At 39.1% G+C, this 24,724-nt stretch overlaps 1 protein-coding gene across 1 annotated transcript in view; it reads right to left on the bottom strand.

The window, feature by feature from the left end:
- The window catches only part of ABCA10 (ATP binding cassette subfamily A member 10), a 74,297-nt gene extending 49,990 nt beyond the window's left edge, over positions 1-24,307 (bottom strand). The window contains exons 1-9 of the mRNA XM_058702726.1: positions 24,089-24,307; positions 22,607-22,753; positions 20,571-20,775; positions 18,578-18,742; positions 18,125-18,228; positions 15,559-15,785; positions 7,508-7,649; positions 7,106-7,291; positions 5,499-5,646 (exon numbers count right to left, since the gene is read on the bottom strand). Of these exons, the coding sequence (XP_058558709.1) occupies positions 5,499-5,646; positions 7,106-7,291; positions 7,508-7,649; positions 15,559-15,785; positions 18,125-18,228; positions 18,578-18,742; positions 20,571-20,775; positions 22,607-22,702 (1,273 nt within the window). The 5' untranslated portion in view covers positions 22,703-22,753; positions 24,089-24,307. The remainder of the gene's footprint in view (positions 1-5,498; positions 5,647-7,105; positions 7,292-7,507; positions 7,650-15,558; positions 15,786-18,124; positions 18,229-18,577; positions 18,743-20,570; positions 20,776-22,606; positions 22,754-24,088) is intronic.
- Positions 24,308-24,724: the final 417 nt, after the last annotated feature.

Genomic DNA, 24,724 nt, shown 5'->3' with positions numbered 1-24,724 from the left:
TCAGCTCTGGATCTACAGATTCGAAGTAAATAAAATGAGATGGCATTTTAATGATGTCGCCACAAGATGGGAACTTATTCGTGATAGAAGGAGGAAATGTAATTGATTTCTCAGAGACTACAGGATAATTTAAACAGCAGAGAATCTTCACATCATGTTACACGACAAGCTATTACTAGAGGCAAATGTAAGGGGATAAACTTGAGCACCTACCACTGGAAAGAAAAGCTAGGGGGGAGGAGATACAAGACACAACTTCTAGAAGTGTGAAAACAGACAATGTTGGAGACATACAGAAAAATACATGGGGAAGGTACCTCTAGAAACTTGAACGTCCTCAAAAAGAGAAATGAAAAGAATCACATGCTGTGGTTCTAGAGATATAATGTGGGAAAGCAGAAATGTTCAAGAGTGAAAATATGTGGAAACATCTAGAGCAGAAGTAGCCAGAAAGGGAAATTATACTGTGGAAAAGCAAAGGAAACATTTTCAAGATGCGGGGAACCAAAACTGAGAAATAAGTTCATGTTATTCATAGAAATTATGGCATTTAAAAGGAATATGTCCGTAGTTGCATGAATTTCGGGTACTCCTGCTTTGCTGTCCTAATTAAGTGGCATTCTCTCCACTCCCCCAGTAGCCAAGACCAGAAACAAGAGCCACCCTGATCTCCTCCCTTTCTCACTTCCTCCAGCTCATATAGGATTAACTACCACATCAGATTGTTTCTCTCTCCTAAGCATCTCCTGAATCTGTCCTCCCCTCTATACTACACTGGTCTCCCTTTTGGTCCCCCTCTCTCTCTAACACAGATTATTACGATGTCCACCTGCTTTGAGCCCATTCTCCACACAGCTGCCAGAGTGATCTTCCTAAAACACAAATCTTATCAGTGAAAGGTCCTACAGAAATTAGATCAATCTATTTCCTGCACCAGAGGTTCTAAGGCTCTTGGATTTCCTGGGCAAATAATATTTTTTAAGTAAATATATTGCATTCATTAAGGACAGTTACAAACCTTCTATCTTGCTATGATCGCCACTGCAAAAGAGAAAAACCTATTTTCACTGCAAAAATATGGATATTTAAAGGCTATAATCTCACCACACGGAAGACAACTTCCAAAGGAAGAATTAAGGGACAAAAATAAGTTTCGCATGATTTCTCATTTCAACAAAAACAAGAGAAAACATGGTCAGGCATGACCACCAATACCGGAACTGCTCTGGAGAACCAAATCCCAAATTCTGCACAGGACCTCTCGAGGTGGCAGGAACAGACACCTACAGAGGGACTTCCTCGGAGGTTACCCTCTGCATCTTCGGGATCTTTACGTGTCATATCGCCCTGTGTATAGCTGTGCACAGACATGTGTATTTGGAGAAAATCTCCCCTTCCAATTTCTTGTTAGCTGGTTATTAATCCCTACCCTAAAACCACATCTCACAGCCAATCTATGCACTGGCTCTACCTAACGATTTTTAATTTCCCCTCCACTACGGCTGTCTCCCATTGCCGGGCACACATACTATTCCTTTAAGCTCCACAAAATTTTGTGCGCTCTTGTCCACCAGGTAAACTTTCTTATCCTTGAAGGGCAACTGAAATTCTTTCCTCCAACCTTTTTGTGACCCACCAACCTTAGAACTTACCCCATCAGAGAACCTTGTGTTATCCTCTCCTATCACGCTTCCTACGCTACATTTACTTACTAATTTACAGAAGCGTTTCCAACGCTAACTGTGGAAGACTGCTGACCCACATAAATTTTAATAAGCAGTTATGTGCTAAACAGGTACACAGATGAAACCTGATATCTCATTCGTTTCGATTTCACGGGATATTTGGGCATAGGAAAAGAAGTATAAGTGTAAAAACATTTAAATATAACCTCCTCTCAAAGTGTGGGTTTGAAAGATGTTGATAGAAATTTGGAGTAAAGGAAACATAGAGTACCCAAATAAAGGGAAGTGAGATTGAATCAAATTTATGGGGCAAAAAAAGGAGGAAGAGAAGGAGGAGGTAGAGGAAGAGGCTGAGGAGAAGCGGATGGGGGGGTGGGGAGAAGGAGAAGAAGGAAAAGAGGAAATAGGTTTTTCATTGGAAGCTGAAGGAAAAAAAAAGAGGACATTCCCGTATTCCTTCATCTTATGTTTATTGAGAACTTCTTATGCACGAGCTGGTCTCTAGAAGGAAAAACACATTGTTTATCCTGAAGAAAGTTAAAATAGGAAGACAAACATATGCATTTATTTATTTCACCAGAAATTTATTGAGTACCTACTATGTGACAAAGACTACTCTAGACGCTTGGAGATACCAGTGTAATGAAAAGCAAACATTTTTTTTCCTCAGAGGACTTACATTCTAGACACAAAAGACAGGAAGTAAACAATAAACATAACGAATATTGAATTTTGGTAAAACAAAACCAAACACCAAGCAAAACCAAAAAATCAAAGGGGGGTGTTCAGTCAATTTCAAAGTTTTAATCCAAGTCCTGCCAACTCTGTTCTTGGGCCAGTCATAGAACCTCTCCCGACCACTGTTCTGGCATTCTCTAAGATGTGAGGCCTGTTCCAAATGCTGAACTAAATACTGACTGCTAAAAATTTCTGGTTATGTTAATATATAGGAAAGGGAAAAAATTGAATTCCATTTTCCTGGACATAAATCCTACTTATTGTGCCTTCCCGTAGTGGAAGATGGAGGCTAGGGGAGTACCTGAAAAGAAAAAAGTAAGCTAATTATGAATGCATAGAGAACTTAATAAGAAAAAAGTAGATATTTACCTATTAAAATACAAATTAAATTCTAGACGGAAATATCAGAGAAAAAAGTATTTTTTTAAGTTTATTTATTTTCAGAGACAGAGAGAGAGAGAGAGCATGAACAGGAGAGGGGCAGAGAGAGAGAGGGAGAGAGAGAATCTCAAGCAGGCTCCACACTGTCAGCACAGAGCCCTAGGAAGGCCTCGAGCCCACGAACCTTGAGATCCTGACCTGAGCCGAAGAGTCAGATGCTTAACCAACTGAACCACCCAGGCACCCCCAAAATTATTTTAAATGTAGAAGAAACACAAAAATTGAGGACAAATAGGTAATACGGCACAGAGTTGTGACAGGGGATAATTAACTTCAGAGCATTAACAACGATGTCTCCCTGGATTCACAAGATGGAGTTCCGACTTTATCTACGAGGCTCCTGGGCCTGGCAGGCTAAAAACAAATTGACTCGATAAACAATGGGTAAAGGAGAAAATAAGAAATTCCAAAGGAGAAAAGATGATGAGAAAATGGAGAAGAGCCTAGCCCCAGTTTAGCTGGGGCTTTGAAGAGTTCCGCAGAAAGGAATTTTTAAAACCACTGTCATGAGTGCAGACATCAGGAGAGCAGATCTGGGAGTTTAAGGTCCATTTTGCAGGCTTGAAATGACAGTAAATTTTTCTAATTACTCTTTTCTTTAAATGTTTGTTTATTTTTGAGAGAGAGAGAGAGAGTCAGTATGAGCAGGAAAGGAGCAGAGAGAGAGGGAGACCCAGAATCGAAGCAGGCTCCAAGCTATCAGCACAGAGCCCCACACGGGGCTCAAACCCGGGAACCATGAGATCATGACCGGAGCTGAAGTCGGATGCTTAACCGACTGAGCCACCCAGGTGCCCCTCCAATTATTTTGACACTAGAATCAGCCACTTTTTGACTGTGACCTGCACAAGGCAAGGACACATATTACTTTGGTTTTCAGGGGTTCCATATACTATATGCTACTTTTTGTTCAAAGAAGAAATCTCATTTAATTTTAAGAACTTGTTTATTTACAAGGATAATTTTGCCAAATAATTTCAAAGGCAATTTGCTGAATGCAAAAGAAATACAGTATTTCAAAATGATAGGTGATGAAATTTTAAAATGAAATTATACTAATTGCATGAATAAAAGGCATAGGGGATAAAATCCTAAAATAATAGTGCAATAGAGGTGAAGAACAGGAAAAATAAAAGTCTGAAAGGAAACTATAAATATTTTTAAAATAGAATACCTGGATTAGAAACGAGGTAAAGAAAGACACCAAAATAATAGGGTTTGAGGGGCACCTGGGTGGCTCAGTCAGTTAAGGCTCTGGCTCTTGGTTTCATCTCAGGTCATGATCTCACAGTTGGTGAGTTCGAGCCCCACATCAGGCTCAGCGCTGACAGTGTGTAGCCTGCTTAGGATTCTCTCTTCCTCTCTCTCTGCCCCTCCCCTGCTTGGGCACTCTCTCTCTCTCCCTAAATAAATGAATAAATAAACTTAAAAAAAATAATAATAGGGTTTGAAAAGGACAGACCTATTCATACTCTGACACATGAGAAGGAATTATGGATGACTACAGTTTGTGGATTTTATGTGGGCAAAAGGGAATAGAAGTATATTAGTTCCTGGGATTATATATGCATTCTATGTAGGAATTTGGTAATAATTTGATAATAATTTAAAAGTCATTTGTAGAGTTTATTTTACTAATTTTTGTAACACCATTAAAAGCATTCTCATTAGCCTGATTGTAAAAGATCATAAAAAGAGGTGTGCCTGGGTGGTTCAGTCAGTTGAATATCTTACTTCAGCTCAGGTCATCATCTCCAGCTTCAGTGAGTTCAAGCCCCACATCAGGCTCTGTGCTGACAGCTCAGAGCCTGGAGCCTGCTTCAGATTCTGTGTGTGTCTCTCTCTCTGCCCCTCCCCTGCTCATGCTCTCTCTCTCTCTCTTTCAAAAATAAATAAACATTAAAACAAAATCAAACTGGGTGGCTCAGTCGGTTAAGTGTCCAACTTCAGCTCAGGTCATGATCTCATGGTTCATGAGTTCAAGCCTCATGTCAGGCTCTGCACTGACAGCTCAGAGCCTGGAGCCTGAAGATTCTGTGTCTCTCTCTCTCTCTCTGGCTCTCCCCTGCTCATGCTCTGTCTTTCTCTCGAGAATAAAGAAACATTAAAAATAAACATTAAAAAGGTCATAAAAAGAAGGAAAAGAAGAGGTCATCCATTAACTTTATTTAACTGTGTTTTTTCCTTCATATTCTTGAGATGCAGAAGAACAAGTTTCCTAGAGCCAAATATTAGCAAGAGTTGTTTAATGAACTATCTTATCGTCCATTAGTTCAATTCAGGCACTAAAAAGCATCATCATAATCAATAGCTGTTATAGTTATTTCTTTCTCTTTCCCACCTACAACACACACACACACACACACACACACACACACACACACACCCTACCTTTATAAAAATTAAAACCCAAAACAAATACAAGTTATTTTTAACCAAAACGTTTTAACCAACTAATTCCGGTCAGACCATTAAATAGTGGGATGAAAGCGAGGAGATGTTATTCTTTTGAAACTTTTTCCTTTTCTCTGCCATCAGAAAGGCTTCTTAAATCACAAGTAGACAAATATTAAGACGTTGCCTTACAAGAAGCAAAATTGCTCTAAATTCAGCTTTAACCACAATATTACTTACCAGGCAAAGCTCGCTCAAAATATAACATTAGTATCAGATAGAGAAGAGTATCAAGTGCCAAAATGAAGAAAGTAACCATCATTACGTGTGACTCTCCAGACGGATCAGGAAAAGTAATGCCCATCAGGTAATAATCCATGTGTGAAATCTGACATTAAAAAGAATAAAATAACAGTTAGATGAACCCATAAAGCTAAAGGTTTTTTTAATTAAATGGTGCTGCCTAGACAAATATAATTCATATCTTAATAGCCTCCTTTTCAAACACGCACAGTGAACTTGTTAATAGTGTTGCTTTTTACAAATAAAATTGTCACAAGAGTGGGAAATGCTATAGAAGAAAGTCAAACAACCGAAGAATAGAAACTTGACGGACTAATTGATTATCACAGAAGGTTTGAAGAAGGAGATTTAGAGAGGTGGACAAAACTAACATATTCTAGGAAGAGAAACTCAGAGTGGGCAGTGAAATTAGAAGACATTTAAAGGAAATATAAAAATGCTGAGGATAAGATATTGTGGAAACATTATAGGATCAAACAAATATTGAAGACTCGAAGAGACTAATTTTAAAGATAATAAAAATGGGGCGCCTGGGTGGCGCAGTCGGTTGGGCGTCCGACTTCAGCCAGGTCACGATCTCGCGGTCCGTGGGTTCGAGCCCCGCGTCAGGCTCTGGGCTGATGGCTCCGAGCCTGGAGCCTGTTTCCGATTCTGTGTCTCCCTCTCTCTCTGCCCCTCCCCCGTTCATGCTCTGTCTCTCTCTGTCCCAAAAATAAATAAATGTTGAAAAAAAAAAAAAAAAAATTTAAAAAAAAAAAAAAAAAAAAAATAAAGATAATAAAAATAATAGCTCGCATTCCCACAGCATGTGTCAGGGACTGCTCTAGCATTATGCGTGTACAATAACACGCTCAGCCCTCACATTTACCCCCATGTATAAAGGTGACTTCTACTCACATCCCCATTCGACAGATCGAGGTGCCTTCTACTCACATCCCCATTCTACAGATGAAGAAAGGGAAGCTACGGAAAGCAAGGTTACCCAGCTGGTACGTGGGCAGAGCTGAGCCTGATTCCTGCACTCGGTCTCCACTTATTATTCATTATTACTCATAACCTCCACACTTAACTGCCTCTTTAAAACGGGCACACAAATCAGGGGCGTCTGCGTGGCTCAGTCAGTTGAGCGCCCGACTTCGGCTCAGGTCATGATCTCACAGTTGGTGAGTTTGAGCCCTGCGACGGGCTCTGTGCTGACAGTGCGGAGCCTGCTCGGGATTCTCTGTCTCCCTCTCTCTCTGCCCCTCCCTCACTAGCTCTCTCTCTCTCAAAAATAAATAAAAACATTTAAAAAAATTTAAATGGGGACATACATCAGTAAAACTGCGTGGTCGGATACCAGGCAATTATTTTTCTACTTTATATTTTCTAGGATTTTACAAATGATCCATGTGCCTTGTTTATTACTTTGATGAGAACTGACAACAGAATACAGCAGAACTTCTTGAAATAGAGGGTGACTGGTCACTAAGTTTCATGAAGTACCAAACTCTTCCATTTTGAAAATCTAATAAGTAAAACCGTAAAATCATTGTGTTCTTTACCTGAGCCATTCCGGCAGTGAAGGCAAAGGGGCTAAAAAGACTTAAGATCCATCCCAGAGATGAAGGAAGTTGTCTGTACAATACAGTGAATCCCAGACATCCCCAAAATGTAGTGAAGAGAAACCCGACCAAACTGGTAAGGACAGGTTTCTTTATCAACACGCTCAGGAGGAAAGCCAATGCTATCTGAAGGAAGAAAGAAGAGTGCCAATTGATATTTTTTTTCCCTTTGGGAATCATTTCGATTAATCAGTTGCTCCCATTGTCAACAAACTTTCTCAAAACATATAGAAAACATGATATCAAATTAGTGACTATGCCATACCAACATCCTGAAGAAACGTCATTTGTTCACATATCTGAGACGCGAAGCAGGTAAAGAGATACGTGTTGTCCACTCACCAAGGACAGGCCATATAGGACAAAGAGTGTGACGATCACCAGGAAGCCAACAATCACTACAGTTTTGCTCAGCGTTATGATCAGAGCCATAGCAATGGACAGGATAAATACAAAGCCTGCATACATTAATCCCCAGGAGAGCCTATGGTAGAAACAAGTTGTTAATTCAGAATATCACACACATACAAATGTTTGAAGAGGCCATAGAACATGCACAGTGGTTGTGAGTTCAAGTTCTGAGAGCAAACACACCAAGGTCAAATTCACTCCAAAACTGTGGTTGTGCACTCTCTAACCATGTGATTATGGGCAAGTGACTTTTCCTTTCTCAACCTCATCTATGAAAGGGAGTGAAACATGGAAGCTGCCTCATAAGGGCAGTTTGAGGATTAAACAAGATACTGCACATGAACCCTTAAGCTTCGCTGTTATTATTATTACTTCCCAACTGTTGAACGAATTTAAACATTCATATAACGATGTATAATCTGATTCTTGCAGTCAAGTGACTAAAGAAATATGAAATGGAAATACATTAATCTCACATTTAAACTTCCTTATACTAAACTTCCTTTTGGTATACAACTTTTCTTAATGTTTAATTGAAATCTCTCAGATTTAAGTAAAGCTCATTTTTTATTCATTTTCTTTTGCCCTCCTGTGACTTTTGACATTAACCAGTCAGCACATTGCTTTTACGAATTAGAAGACCACAGTGCACCTTGGAAGCACAGAACTAAAATAAGGCAAAAGGTCTCACGGGCATTAGTGCTGTACAATGTTGATCCTATATCATCATAGCCAAAGCATGGTTGTTTGTGAAAATTTGTGGAAAAAAATGGAAAGGTATGTTTAAACTCGAAAATAGCTCTCGCTTTTGAAAACTGACCTTTCATGAAATACTAATAAACTGCCAAGTACCTTTTATATTTACATAGACCTTTCAGCACTTTGTATAAATAATGTATTTGAAATCCTTTTTTATAATCTTGTATAGTACATAAATTAACTTGTTACTATCACTGGTGAATAGCATTTTCATGTATACGAAAGGTAAGCTTGAATGATTATAGACTTTTATCCAAAGGATACAGGAGTGCTAATCCATAGGGGCACATGGACCCCAATGTTTACAGCAGCACTTTCAACAATAGCCAAATTATGGAAAGAGCTCAAATGTCCATCAACGGATGAATGGATAAAGAAGATGTGGTTTATGTATATAATGGAATACTATTTGGCAATGAGAAAGAATGAAATCCTGCCATTTGCAACAACATGGATGGAACTGGAGGGTATTATGCTGAGTGAATATGTCAGTCAGAGAAAGACATATCATGTTTTCACTCATATGTGGAACTTGAGAAACTTAACAGAAGACCATGGGGAAAGGGAAGGGGGAAAAAATAGCTTCAAACAGAGAGGAAGGCAAACCATAAGAGACTCTTAAATACAGAGAACAAACTAAGGGTTGATGGGTGGTGAGGGAGAGGGGAAAATGGGCGATGGGCATTGAGGAGGGTGCTTGTTGGGATGAGCACTGGGTGTTGTATGTAAGTGATGAATCACGGGAATCTACCCCCCAAACCAAGAGCACACTCTATATACTGTATGTCAGCCAACTTGATAATAACTTCTATTTTAAAAAAATATCCAAAACATATAAAGAACATGACTTAATATTAAACACAATCTGAGGGAAAAAAATGATTATAGCTTTCCCGGCAAGGAAGTTCCTCAGAAAACTAACAACAGAACTACCAAATGATCTAGCAATTCTAGTTCTGGATACTTATCTGAAGGAAATTAAAACCCTAACTCAAAAAGAGATCTGCACCCCCATTTATTGCAGCATTATTTACAATAGCCGAGCTGTGGAAGCCTAACTGTCCATCAATGGATGAAAGGACAAAAAAATGTGATAGGTAAGAGAGATATCTATATAGGCATACAGAGATACGCACAACAGAATATTATTCAGCCAGAAAGAAGAAGGAAATCTTGCCATTTGCGACAGCATGGATGGATCTTGAGGGCATTATGTTAAGTAAAGTAAGTCAGACAGAGAAAGAGAAATCTTACATAGTCTCACTTATATGTAGAATCTAAAAGAAGAAACACACACATAACAAAAAACAAACTCATAGATACAGAGAGAAGAGATTGGTGGTTGCCAGAGGTGGGGGTGGGGAGCAGGCGAGATGGGTGAAGGTGACCAAAAAGGACGGACAAGTTATAAAGTAAGTCATGGGACTGTAATACACAGCTTAGTGACTATAGTTAATAACATGCTATTATCTACTTGAAAGTTGCTAAGTGAGTGGATCTTTAAAGTTCTCATCACAAGAAAGAGATTGTAAACCTGTGTGGGGGATAGATGGTAACTAGACATACTGTGTGACCATTTCACAATATATACAAACATTGAATCATTATTTTTTTTGCACATGAAACTAATATAATATTAAATATCAATTATATCAAAATAAACAAGATCATAGTCTTCCTCTCATACTCTCATTACTTGCTTTGAAATTTTAAAAATCTTTTATAAGACTAAACACCTAACAATCTTATTCAATTAAGTTTTGAAGACAGGGTAAATCTTCATACATGGAAACATCTACTCCTAATACTTAAGAGTATTTGTTTTTTTTTAAAGAGCTGGTCATAGATTGGGGTAAAGAGAACGTGAAACATGACGATTAGTTAAAAAGAAAAGAAATGAGAGACAATGGACAATATTACGTTCAATGAGTTAATAAGAATATTAGACGTATGTAAATTCCAATACATGTATAAAAGCATGAACCAACTCAAATACAATTATTTCCTATAATACATGCTTTTGTCATTTATAAATCACGAGTGGGAATATAACATAGTATATCCACTCTGGAAACCAGTTCGGCAGTTTCTTATAAAACTAAATTACCATGCAAGCCAGAAATCATACCACCGGGCATTTACCTCAGAGAAATGAAAACTTATGTTCATATAAATAGCTGGACATCAAGGTTCATAGCAGCTTTATTTGTAATACTCCCAAACCGGAAACAACTCTCTTTTTCAAAGGTTGAACAGCTACACAGAGGTATGGCCAAACAAACAGAGATATTGCTACAATGGAATAGTCCTCAGCAAGAAAAAGGAGCGAACCATTGATAAATACAAACTTGGATGAAGTGCTTGGAAATTGTACTTGGAAATTGGACTTAGTGGGTGGAAAAAAAGCCCCAAAAGGTGATGAACCATGTGATTCCATTTATGCAGCATTCTTGAAATGTCAAAATTATAGAAATGGTGAACAGATTAGTGGTTAGCAGGGGTTAGGGGTTGGGGGATAAGGAAGAGAGTTGAATGTGGCTATAATAATGGAACAATGGAACTGTTCTGTATCTTAACTATATCAATGTCCATAATTTAACTGTATTATGATATGATACGATAGTTTTGCAAGATGTTATCCTTAGGGGAAACTGGGTAAAGAGGACATGCAATGTGTTTCTTAAAACTGAGTATGGGGGCACTTGGGTGGCTCAGTTGGTTAAGTGTCTGACTTCAGCTCAGGTCATGATCTCACGGTTTATGAGTTTGAGCCCCGTGTCGGGCTCTCTGCTGACAGCTCACAGCCTGGAGCCTGCTTCAGATTCTGTGTTTCTGTCTCTCTCTGCCCCTCTCCCCCTCTCTCAAAAATAAATATACATTACAAATTTCTTTAAAACTTTGTATGAATCGGGGCACCTGGGTGACTCAGTCAATTGAGTGTCTGACTCTTGATTTCTGCTCAGGTCATGATCTCAGGGTCATGGGACTGAGCCTCCCATCAGGCTCCGAGCTGAGCATGGAGACTGCTTAAGATTCTCTCTCTCTCTCTCTCTCTGTCTCTCTCTCTCTCTCTCTCTCTCCTGCTCACTCTCTCTCTCTCTCTACAATAAAATTGGAAAAAACTGAGTATATGAATCCACTCCAAATGAAATGTTTAATTAGAAAAAATTGTAGTTACTTGTAGAACTAAGACTACACAATGTTTTATTTATTTTTTAATGTTTTTATTTATTTTTGAGACAGAGAGAGAGCATGAGCAGGGGAGGGTCAGAGAGAGAGGGAGGCACAGAATCCGAAGCAGGCTCCAAGCTCTGAGCTGTCAGCACAGAGCCCGACGCGGGGCTCGAATTCACAGACCGCGAGATCATGACCTGGGCTAAAGTCAGATGCTCAACCGACTGAGCCACCCAGGCACCCCTACACGATGTTTTAAAAGGAGAAAGTGTGTTTTGTATTCTGTCAGTATAGATGCATAAACTATAAACAATTGGGGGGGGATTGGGAGAGACTGTTGGAAAACAGTACTTTGTTTTCAGTTAGTGTATTGAAGTAATACTATTCGTATGGTTAGACCCATTATATATATATTTCTGGATAAAACAAATGAATAATTAGGGATATTCTAATTCTCACCTTCTCTGTATGTCTCAGTGCAAAGGAAAGGAGACCTAGTAGAAATACGGGAGAGGTTAAGTAAATGCTTTTCAACTATATTTGACTTGTAATTATCAGTATGAATTCATAAGACACTTATCTTTAATTGTGTGTGTGTTATTCTATATGAAAATGTAGAATACATATCATTATTCTATCTCTTCTGTTGACAAAGGCTAGAAACAATGACCAATCCAATAAATATCCAAAAAATATTTCTAGTATGCAATGTTCTTTTTTTTTTTTTTTTAACGTTTATTTTTGAGACAGAGAGAGACAGAGCATGAACGGGGGAGGGTCAGAGAGAGGGAGACACAGATTCTGAAACAGGCTCCAGGCTCTGAGCTGTCAGGACAGAGCCCGACGTGGGGCTCGAACTCACGGACCGTGAGATCATGACCTGAGCCGAAGTCAGCCGCTTAACTGAGTGAGCCACCCAGGCGCCCCCAGTATGCAACGTTCTTGACATACTTTTGCCAACTAAAAGAAATCTTGCCACACAAAGTAGCAAGAAATTTATTTTTTAAAAAATCCACTTGGAATCTTGTCAAAAGGAATCTGAAACTAACCTTTGACTCTCTTTGGCCAAAGATGGGACAATTTAGGGTTCAATAAGAATAATAATTATAGTGGCTTGAATCCTATTAGGCATATTCAGATCCATGAGTTTTTAACGGTATTTAAAAAATCAGTCATCTTTGGGGCGCCTGGGTGGCTTGGTCGGTTAAGCGTCCGACTTCAGCTCAGGTCACGATCTCACGGTCCGTGAGTTCGAGCCCCGCGTCGGGGTCTGGGCTGATGGCTCAGAGCCTGGAGCCTGCTTCCGATTCTGTGTCTCCCTCTCTCTCTGCCCCTCCCCCGTTCATGCTCTGTCTCTGTCTCAAAAATAAATAAACGTTAAAAAAAAAAATTTAAAAAGAAATCAGTCATCTTTGAAGAATGTTAGGGGAACAGCTAATTATTATCTAATAAAGGAAAAAAATCAAGCAAAAAATTCTGTTTTCAATCATTTGTTTTATCCCTTTGTTTCCCTGTTCTACCCTCTTAAAAAAAATTAGTCCCAATAGGAGCTAATCATAATTCATGTATTATTTAAACCAAATTCTCTTAATTGTTAAGATAATTATGGCTCATAGAACTGAAACTGCTAGAATTTCATATAACAGATATGTATGGTTATAAAGAGAGTGCTGTAAATAATTCTCATGATCTATTCACAGTGTTTTATAGAAGAAATTACTCTGGAGATCCTTTGAAATTTCTGCACATATTTTGAAAAATCTGCATTCTTGAGCCTTATTTGGGTTAAGTAGATTATAGCAAACTTTGTGTGTAATCAGGGAAAAAACGTAAGAGTGTAAAATATACAAGAATGTGGGGACTTTATAAGAAATAAATCAGTTTTACTCCAATAACTGGGATGCCTGCATTTGGTAATGGTATTCTCTTGGAAGTTAGATTGTCAAAGCCATACTTTTTAATTCATATTTCATTTTAAAAATCTCTTTTCCTTGTCTTTGATGAGAACCAGGGTGAAGAGCATATTCACAAACATTCTCCCCATTAGCACACAATTTTTAAAAATCTCTAGCTAATGTAAATCCTGCTAACCTGGACAGTTCTATATCAGGAAAACCTTCTGCTGTGTTTTTTCTCCATTTGAGGCACTTAGAAAGTTGGATCCATACGTAACGTTTTTTTCTTTTTTCAAAAACACTAAAGACAATATGATATGCATTTCTGTTGGCACATTTCACTAACAGCTTTTTCTATCAAGGGAAAAATATCACCTTGTCACTAATTTCCTTTTATTAATCTTTTTGACTTATGTAGCATAGTGGCTAAAAGAAGGGATTTTTCTTAGGTAAAAATGTTACCTTTCTGTGCCTTGGTCTTCTTACTTGTGAATAAGGATCATAGCACTATGAACTGTGAGTGATCCCTGGAATATGTTAAGTTCAATGTTTGCTGCTATGACTGTTTGTATTATATGCTATCTCAAAGTGTATGGGAAAAGGGTCAACAGATAAATGGAGACAGAGAGAGTCATTTTACTATGCGCCTTGTGCCTTATAAGCACCAACACTGTCTGTGCTAGGTACTTAATTATTTTTTAAACTTTTTTAATGTTTATTCATTTTTTGAGAAGGAGAGAGACAGAGAGAGAGTGCAAGTGGGGTAGGGGCAGAGAGAGTGGGACAGAGGATCCAAAGCAGGTTCTGTGCTGATAGCACAGAGCCTGACGCGGGGCTTAAACTCCCAAACTGGGAGATCATGACCTGAGCCAAAGTCGGACGCTCAACCAGCTGAGCCACCCAGGCGCCCCTTTTAAAGTTTTTTCTAATGTTTATTTTGGGGAGAGAGAGAGAGAGAGAGAGACAGGGCATGAATGGGGGGAGGGACAGAGAGAGAGGGAGACACAGAATCTGAAGCTCCAGGCTGTGAGCTATCAGCACAGAGCCTGACACGGGGCTCGAACCGACAAACTGTGCTATCACTACCTGAGCCGAAGTCGAACCCTTAACCGACTGAGCCACCCAGGTGCTCCTGTGCTAAGTACTTTAAACATATTGTCTCATCTAATCCTTTGTCCCACCCAAAGAATATCTTTATTGACCACCTATATGAATTGGTTTTAATAACATTGTGGTAAATTAGTTTGCTGTTCAAATTTTTCACTCCCTTCTTCCCTGTTTCACTTCCATGAAGGGATATAATTACCTGTATCACTGATCTTGGGCTTGGCTATTTGGCCTGTTTTGGTTTTGGAGTGGGCAGAATATACTTCTTTGCCTCTTGACTTTGGATTTGTCCACATGACTTGCTTTGATGGATGGAATCTTATCAAATATGACTCGAGCAGGAGCCTGAAATGTGCGTGTGCAATGAGATTTGCTCTCTTGCACTTTTGCGATTAGAGGAGAATATGTCGCTGTACTGCTGACCCATGGAGGTTGAGAGGCACGTGGGAAGACTTGGGTGAGACCTAAATGTGGATCCACACCCAGCCAGGCCCAGACGAGATCTGCCAGCCTCCAGCCATGCCACAGACAAATGAGAAGGAATGAATGATTGGTGTTTGAGGTTACTGGTTTTTGGGGTGCTTTTTTTTAGTTTATGTATTTACTTTGACAGAGAGTGCACATGCGTGTGCTGGGGAGGGGCAGAGAGAGAAGGAGAGAGCATCCCAGGCAGGTTCTGCACTTATGGAGTCTGAGGTGGGGCTTGAAGCCACAAAATGCAAGATCGCGACCTGAGCTGAAGTTGGACGCTTAACCGGCTGAGCCACCCACGCGCCCCTTAGGGTATTTCGTTATACGGCATTTTTCTGGCAATAGCTAATTGATAACAAGCACCCTATTTCCTATTCTTCAACTCTGGGAAACATAAGCACAGTCCTTACTTATTTTCAACTGCCAGCATCTTAAAATGCAATAGAACTGAGCGAATTACTTAATTGAATGCACACAACAAAAATTCCTGACTGCATCTAACTTTCTTTTATAACCTAATGGGTTTCTCTGTTTTTTTAAGGGGTGATACACAGGCAAAGAAGCAACATAACTCACCAGAATGCTGACTCCCGGAGACCCATCACCGCCATTAGCTTCTTATGCTTCTTTCTTTCCTTTGTAACGTTTAATGATGTAGAGTATACAAAAGGTGAGAAATAAACTATACAAATAAAAATAAGCCACGTATTTATAACTTCTCCCTTAGAAACGAAAGATGGCATCCTCATATTTATTCCAGTAACTGATGTCAGCGTCTCCATCACAGAATGATTTGTTGTGAGCTAAATTGGGATGTTAAACAGATGCATTACCTTAACTATAGAAAGATACATTAGCAAAAAAGAAAAATATCTTAGAAAACCAGACACATTTTCCTTCTTTCCATCTTCAGTATTTGCATATTTCCATTGTTTAAGATATGGTGAACTATGAATATCATGAGAACGGTCTTGATGACTTTTGGGATTAGTTGACATTACTTCTAAGAGCTGTTTTAGAAGTTGCTTGGATGTCTATCATGCTATGATAGTATACTATGATCGGTGATGGAGTGATAGCAGGGATCCACAGGAACACTCCTCACTCTCATGAAGCTTTATATTTCATGGGGGGGGGGGGCGAGAAGGAAGGGGAGATATCAGATAACTCACTGCACAATCAATTGTTTGATGATAATTGAGCAATTGCCTTAACAGAGAAGCAGAGTGCGCCGTGAGATGAAACACAGGCAAGGCTTCCCTGAACAAATGACATTTATGTATATAATGATCTTACCTAAATAAAGCTGGGGGGCGTGGGGAGAGTTGAAGATAGAGAAGAAAATCTGGGCAGAGGAAACAGCATGTGCAAAGGAAAGGAGTGTAGAATGTCAGAGGCACAGGAGACAGGTCCTTGAAGCAAAGCTGATGGCAAGAGAGAGGGAGGGAGGGAGAGAGAAAGAGGGAGAGAGAAAGAAGATGGGGCCAAAGAAATAAACTACTCCCATAGGGCAGGCAAAAGGTGATAAAAGATAAAAGACGGCAAAAGCCAAAAGATGGCTTCGACTGGTGCTGGTGGTGGAGTTAAGTACATGGATTTCAGCTTAGAACGAACAGGGCTAGATGGCAGATTGGATGTAATGGGTGAGGCAGAGGAAATTTTCTCTAATTGCCCAGTTTCTAGTTGGTCACCCAGGTGGGTAGCTTTGGCATTCACTGAGATAGGAAAACTTTTGAAAGGCTCGGCCACATTAAGAGAAAAACACTCATATTCAGCTCTGAACATACTAGTCTGAATTGTTTAGGAAGCATCAAAGTAGAGATATTCTGTAAGCAGATACACAGAACGAGAGCAGAGGTTAGCCAACTATGGTCCATGGACCAAATCTGGTCCACCACTTGTTTTTGCAAATAAAGTTTTATTGGAACGGAGACATGCTCATTTCCCTATTGTCTATGGCTGCTTTCACATCACAACAGCTGAGTTCAATACGTGCCATAGTAAACGTTGGGCCCCAGAGCCTACAGCATTTATGATCTGGCCCCTTACAGAACAAGTTTATGGGGCACCTGCATGGCTCAGTCAGTTAAGTGTCTGACTTCAGCTCAGGTCACGATCTCACGGTTCGTGGGTTTGAGCCCCGCGTCAGGCTCTGTGCTGACAGCTCAGAGTCTGGAGCCTGCTTCGGATTCTGTGTCTCCCTCTCTCTCTCTCTGTGTTTCTCTCTCTCTCTCTCTCAAAAATAAATAAACATTAAAAAAAAATTAGAAAAAGTTTGTTGGTTTGCAAGTCGACTTAATCAGCATGTAAACTGTAATTAAAGTTATGGAAATGAATAACATTGTTTAGAGAAAGGACAGAGGTTGGAGAAAGATGCCTAGGTTAGAACCGTGTGGAACTACAGATATAAAGAAGCATGAGTATGAAGTTGGATACACTGGCAAGAAGACTGAAAAGGAAGGGCTAGAAAAGTACACGAAGACCAGGTAAAGGCTATGTTATTTAGTTAAAAGATCAATTAAGATAAGGGATGAAAAATGTCAGCCATTAATCAACATGGGAGTTGTTACCAACCTAAGAAAATGCCATTTGGGTGGTATGGTGTGAGACAGAAGTCATTCTGAGTTGAGTCGGGCCTACGTGAAAACAACTCTTTCAAGAAACTTAGCTGTTAAGAGGAGGGAGCTAGAGAGTACTTGCCTGAGGAGGAAATAAGGAAAGGTCCTGATAATACGTGGAGAAATTAATAATTTTAGATCCCAAAGAGAAGACTCTAGAGGAAAGGGGGAAGTTGAAGAAAGAGGAGACAGAAGGGAAAAGCCATTGAGCAACCTTCCTGATAATGTTGGAAGGAACAGGATTCAGCCTGTGAATTGAGGAAAGACATTAGAGAGGAGGTAGAAGGAAAAGGATGGGTGTTGTGAGTAGCGGGTCTGTAGTTGAACAGGCTTTGCGTCGGGAAGTTGGGGATATTCCCATCCGTCAGCTTCTTTTTCTCTGGGAATAAGAAGCAGAGAACAATCCCTTAAGAGTGTGGGGGCGAGGCAGAAGAAGATAGGGAAATACTGAAGATATACTGAAGATATAAAGCAGATAGAAAATACCGAAGATATAAAGCAGATCGCTTAAGTTTGACACTTACTTCTATAATTGCAGCATTAATCGCAGTTTGAAAAGCCACAAACCCATTTTGCCAGTATCTCGCCACGTAACAAAAAATGTCATCATGCATATCCCAACAGTGTTCTTGAAGGAAAGACAAAAACATGCCGTCGTTGTGCAATGCCATCAATACATGGGGATTAAGACCTTTCACTTTGGCTCTAGAGTGAAATGTCTACAGGCCCGCTCAGAGCCCATGGATATACAGTCTAGAGCATGTTTAAAGCATTTCTGCAAAACTGGCAGAAAGAAGCGTATTAGCGCACGGTGGCCACAATCATTGGACTCCTCCTACAGGAAAGACTGATCACTAAGTGCAGGAATAAAAAGTACATTACTTTTTTTTTAAATTTGATCAATGTTTCTATCATTCGTTACCAACTGGGGATTTGATGAAGTTGCAAAACAGATTGTATAATTCTTCTGTAGTTACCTGAGTATTCAGAGTGTTCTTCTGCAATTGAAAATTCATATGCCCAATTCAACTTCATCTGATATGAAAAAGTATCGTTAAACACAACTCCCACCATTTCATGATGGCTTTCTAAAAGTACTGTATCCATCATTTCTTTATCAGCAACCCCAATGGTTTTTCTTCCTGCCACACAAGAAAAAATATAAAGGATCATATCAGCTCGTCACTAGAGAACACAAAACCAAGTTGTAATTGTTTATTAGGCGTCACATACCATCCCTGAGTAGGTGCAAAGTACCTACTGAAAGTCTTTCCTATTGTTTTACGCTCTGTAAATATGTGAAAAGAGGTAAATGACATAATGTCTTTTCAAAACCAGTAGTTACAGTCCACCTACAGGTTCTTTGGAGTTAAGAACCGTTTGTAAGAATTAAGCTCAGAACGTTCATAAGGGATGAGTTTATAATCTGTAGAAGTAATCCATCCAATAAGTGGATAATTAATCCATTACTAGTGGAAGATTTGGAAACCTCTGATGTCCAATTTATGATCTCCTATTTAAATACTTTTTTATATTTTCATGTATTATGTTCTAAAATTTTCTCTAATTTTAACACAGTACTTAGAGCTCACTCAGGATGATGTCTGCATGAAGAGGAGAACATACTCAATTTCATAGTGTAGCTATATCTTTCAAAACTACTCATCTTTCCAAACATGAAGCAAGGTTGTGAAATTAAAAAAAATTTTTTTTTAATGTTTATTTACCTTTGAGAGAGAGAGAAAGAGTGAGAGCAGGGGAGGGGCAGAGAGAGAGGGAGACACAGAATCCAAAACACGTTCCAGGCTCTGAGCTGTTGGCACAGAGCCCAACGTGAGGCTTGAACTCATGAGCCATGAGATCATGACCTGAGCCGAGGTCAACGCTTAACTGACTGAGCCACCCAGGCAGGTACCTCAAGGCTGTGGAATTTTTATGAGAACAATGCTAATTTCACTGCTTTTCTCTAGAGGTATACAAATAATGTCAAGGTCCAAACATGAGTATTTGGGCTGAACAGCACGAGTCAGACAAACGTAGAATGAGTTGTCATGAGAGGAGCTATGACCAGAACAGGCTGGCACGACAGGTGAGTTGCGGGCTTCTATTAGAAAAGGATAGATGGACCCAGTGGGCCATGAGACTCCAAGGACTAAAAGCAGCAGAGAGCTGGGGCGCCTGGGTGGCTCAGTCAGTTAAGTGCCTGACTCTGAATTTTGGTTCAGGTCATGATCTTGCAGTTTGTGAGATAGAGCCCGTGACAGTGGGGAGCCTGCTTGGGATTCTCTCTCTCTCCCTCTCTCTTTGCCCCTCCTAACTCACACACTCTGTCTCAAAATAAGTAAATAAACATTTTTTAAAAAGGCAGCAAAGAGCCTACACTGTGCAGGCGGGGAGACTAATCCCTGTGGCTTTTGGAAATGCTTCCCAAGTTAAAAAGAGATGTGGTAAATGACCAAATAGGGGAGGCATGGAAAACCAGATCAGGGTAGAATGAACCCTGTTCAGTCAGAGCACATGGCCGATGTGGGTAAGGGAGACAGGCAGAAGTCAGAGATCCAGAAGCTGCCATGAAGAATCACAAAAAAACGGAAGAAAGTGGTCGGGGATAAAAAGCGAAATCATCTAGAATATGCTTCAAACTTGTTTTCCTATTCCCACCTTACTTTTTGGAGTACAGAACATACACTAATGATGACCCACAAGAGCACAGATTTCAAGGATGAGAGGGCTGAAGGGAGTATGTGTGATTTGAAAAACCCCAGGTTAAGCCGATTTCACTTCTCACCCACCTACCCTCACCTGTAACCCTACACCAACCCCCACATGGCATATAGAATAAAGGTCTTTGCCCCAGTTGAGAAATACTGACCCATAGGCTAGGCAAATAAACTCAATTTGCACAATAAACTTCAAGTTAAACATGTGCAGATTGCATAATAATGAAACACTGGTCATTGGGCAACACACCTTTCATAAACGAAGCTGAAGACATCTTATCGATTATCCTCTGTGTCATATTAGTGACTGGGGTATATGCCACCACCAGATCAGAGTCATTAAATTCATCCACACGTCCCAGGACACGAGGAGGCTGTTCAGGAAGATGGGTTGCTCTGAAGAATTCCGAAAAGATGCAAAAATATAGCCCAAGAAGCAATGTTATTGTCCATTCCTCCAGTACACAAAAGAAAAAACGAGTCAAGTTATGATGTGGTCCAGATACCAAGAAACATGCAAACACATTTGAGGACAGAAAGTACTATCATTGAGCATTGAGTTTCATTTCTCTCTCCGACTTTTGCCTTCCCCAAATACCAATTTCAAAAGTACACAACTTTGAAATCATATCAAACATGCACATTGATCTTAACCCACTAACACAGCATCCCCAGTAGTGAGCCACTATTGAGTGTATGCCCTCATACGTGATGCAATATAAGTGCGTAGCATCACGTATGAGATATTCCTGCCAAAAATGCTCAGCCTGAAGCTAATCCCATCTTCCAACCTAATTTTCTGTTTAAAGAAACGTAGAAGGCAAAGGAATGAATTAAATGACAGCATGAGTGGCAATCAGATAGATGCAGAACATGAATATTCAACAAGGTATGAGATGGTCTCATTGATTCCTGGCTTATCGAAACTAACTATAAAAGAATTTTTCAGGAAATTTTAGAAAATTGAACTTGAGATGATCGTATGCAATTTTGGCTAATTTTGTGAAGTGTATTAGTAGTTATGTAGAATAGGTTTTTAATTCTTGTAGGTTCTAGCTGAAGGATTTTTTAAATGTTTATTTATTATTTTTTGAGAGAGAGAGAGAGAGAGAGAGAGAGAGAGAGAGAGAGAGAGAGAGAGAAAGAGAGAGAGAGCACAAGCTGGGGAGGGACAGAGAGAGAGGGAGACACAGAATTGGAAGCAGGCTCCAGGATCTGAGCTGTCAGCACAGAGCTCAATGCAGGGCCCAAACTCACAGACCGTGAGGGTATATGACCTGAGCCAAAGTCAGAAGCCCAAACCACTGAGCCATCCAGGCGCCCCATATCTTGAAGAGGAGAGACACAAAGATAAAGAAGGCAAAGTTGCCAAGAGGTCAACCCTCGTCAACTCTGGGTTGTGGGTCAATAGGATAGGATGTGGCTTTATTTCTACATTTTGAAATTTAAAACATTTTTGATAAGTTGCCTTTAAAATTCTGGTGACGCGATTACCAAAAATGTACCCCTCATCGATACAGCAGCTGAAATATTAGAACTGAATTGTTTCAAGAGCACTCACAGAGAAAGCAAACAACGATCTGAACTCTGCCAACTCCCAGTGAAATGTTATTTGCTATTTTTAAACAGAATACAGCCTCAACGTGGCCAAGGCAGCCCCAGATACATCTCAAGGTAACATTTAGCAAATGTCTTCACCCTAATGTCTATGCCCTTATGCGAGGAACTCAACAGAATGCAAAGATACTGACAGAGATCGATCTGGCTGCTCCCTGAAACCACTCTGTGTTTACAAAAAGTATAGTCTTGAAAAGATCCCAAAAGAGTTCCCCAATTTTTCCTCATAGATTTTTTTCGCTCAGCACTCCTAATTAATAGAATCTTAATCCAAACATCCCCGTAGAGTACAATGGTTTACTCATTTAAAATCTATCTCATTTTGCCTAACTTGTTTCATTTTTTTCCCCTAACACTGAAGTTGGCTCAAAGTAAATCAGAAACATAAATCAAAGTAATGAAGTAAATCAAAGTAAATGAAACGTTACTTTGTTTTTCAGGAGCTATCATCTGAGTCCTTCAGTTAAATCTCATCAATTCACCATAAGTATTATCCTTTTCTGCAATATATCTTATATCTTATTCTGCAATATTTGCAAAATGTTTTATTTAGAACTCCAAATCAACTAGCCTGTGGAATGTGAACATAAAAAAGCAACACAAACAGCATAATACTAAATGATGGTTTTCATTCACTAAATACGGGAAAATAGACATTGTGACCCATACCGATAAGCTCTCTTTTTTCATTCTCCATTTTTTAAGGAAATTCTTGCATAAAAGGGCCTGAGTTTGTTGATACACGCTTATCTTGTTTTTAATCATTTTCTTCTGTTCATGGAAAGAGAGGGTGAAGTAAATATTGCACAGCAGTAACTAGAAGGAAAAAAAAAAGACCAAAATAACCCCAATTACAGAAAAGCTTCTGAACACTTTGAAAACATAGCTTTAAGTACATTAACTTGATGCCTTATTTGACTGCAGAAAAACATTCAGTAGGTTTTTGGTTTGTTTTTAAGTATTAAGTATTAACAAACATAAATTATCTTGTCAGCGGTTAAGTATTTCTCTCCAGGCTCTCATGGCAATGAGTGATGATGGTGGCAGTATAGGAGGTCTTTCCTCTCTTGTCTCAGAAGTAACTTTTTTCTGCCAAATCTCAACATTACAACAATCTAAAGTATATCAGGGAATAGGATGTTAGAGATGTTTAGAATCCAAAAAACACTTTGCTCTTTACTTAAAGAAAAAAAAAGAATAAATAAAACCATATCCAGTTTTGGTGGGTTTTTTTTTGGGGGGGGGGAGGTTGCATTTCTTTTCTTTTTTTTGGTCAGAGAATTGCCCACCAGCAGTCTGCACATCGAATGGCACACTTTTGCATGCTTATTTAATATCTAGGTAACCACTGAGTAAAGCAAATTCAAATAACAATGATAGTCATTCTTAGAATCCAAAGAGCTAATTTCTCCTCTTAAATTCATGAGTCCTCTTTTATGTAGTAAGAATGTAAGACAAATACAAAGGGAAACCAAAAACATGTCAGTGGATATTATTGAAGTAATTGATTTGTAGATCACCATGATGTATAATAGGGATCCTTCTGTATTTTCAATGTGAAATTCCAGAGATTGGAATTTGGCCAGTATCAGAACTCTGGTCGTTTAAATTAATTTGAATAAATGTTGATGTTATACATAATAACAGTGTTCAGAGAACCTCCTCTTTTTCTTTTTCTTTTTTTTTTGATGAAAGAAAAGGTAAAGCTATAAATATCAAAATAATCTATAAATTTTAACTTGAGAAAGTTTCTAAGTCAAAACATTTATCTTCGAGGTCTGTTTGAATAGCTCAATAAGCTACCCACAAGGACATTTTAAAAGAAAAAAGAAGCCACGGGGAAAAATAACCTGTCCTAATGCCAACACACTCCCAAGAAGTAAAACTCAGCAAATTCTCAAAAGGCTAACCAGAGACATATGAAGCTGACCCCCTGAAAATTAATTATATTCGTACACACTTCTGAGTCTCTCTTCTATTTTACTATCATACTAAAACACTATATAACTGAGTTTAAAAAATTAAATCACTCATCAGGTCTACCATATAAAACATACAATAATTTAGAAATTTCAGAACAATAAAATAATTTTAACAATGTCAATCAAAATGTTTGGCATTGGCTATATGTACACTTTACGCCTTACTTACCTTATGCAAAGTGGAATGTAATCTGACTTACTGTCAGGACAATGAGTGAGGAGCTTAGAAGCACCTCTCATTCACTGTTCTCTTTTTGTCTAGAAGAACAGCTAAGAATCCTTCAAAAGCTCTTCTGCAAATGTTTGCCTGTTTTAAAACTGTTTTTATTCCATTTGGCCTCTGAAAACAGGTCACAGCCTATGTGGAAAAATCCTGCCAAATGTTTTTTACTTGATAAGTTGTTTTTTTTTTTTTTTTTCCTCCCATGTGTTTCTTGCCCAATTACTCAGTGGGGAGTATGTAGTTATGGATGGTTGGCTAAGCATGGCACGTGGTATTTGTTTATTGTTCTTTCTGGCATTCACAAAAAAAAAAAAAAAAAGATCAGATTCTAAAAGGAAGAAAAGCCCACGGTGCTGAGTTAGTCTCTATGAGCTTTTAAGGATTGAAAATTAGACACCCAAGTCAAAAAAGAATAGAAGGTGGGCAGATAGAGGGTAGACGAGGGACGATCATCTCAGAAATCGGCATAATTCACATGATGAGTCTTCACCTAAAACTTAACTTTTGCACTTCAGCTAAATGGCTCCTTGTACTGACTGGTTTCCTATGTGCTAGAAAGTATGTGAATAGTAAATTTCCTTA

Source organism: Neofelis nebulosa, chromosome 16, assembly GCF_028018385.1.
Source record: "Neofelis nebulosa isolate mNeoNeb1 chromosome 16, mNeoNeb1.pri, whole genome shotgun sequence".
In the NCBI taxonomy this organism is placed as follows: Eukaryota; Metazoa; Chordata; class Mammalia; order Carnivora; family Felidae; genus Neofelis; species Neofelis nebulosa.
The sequence above is the reverse complement of the archived record's forward strand: the minus strand, read 5'-3'. Positions and strand labels throughout refer to the sequence as shown.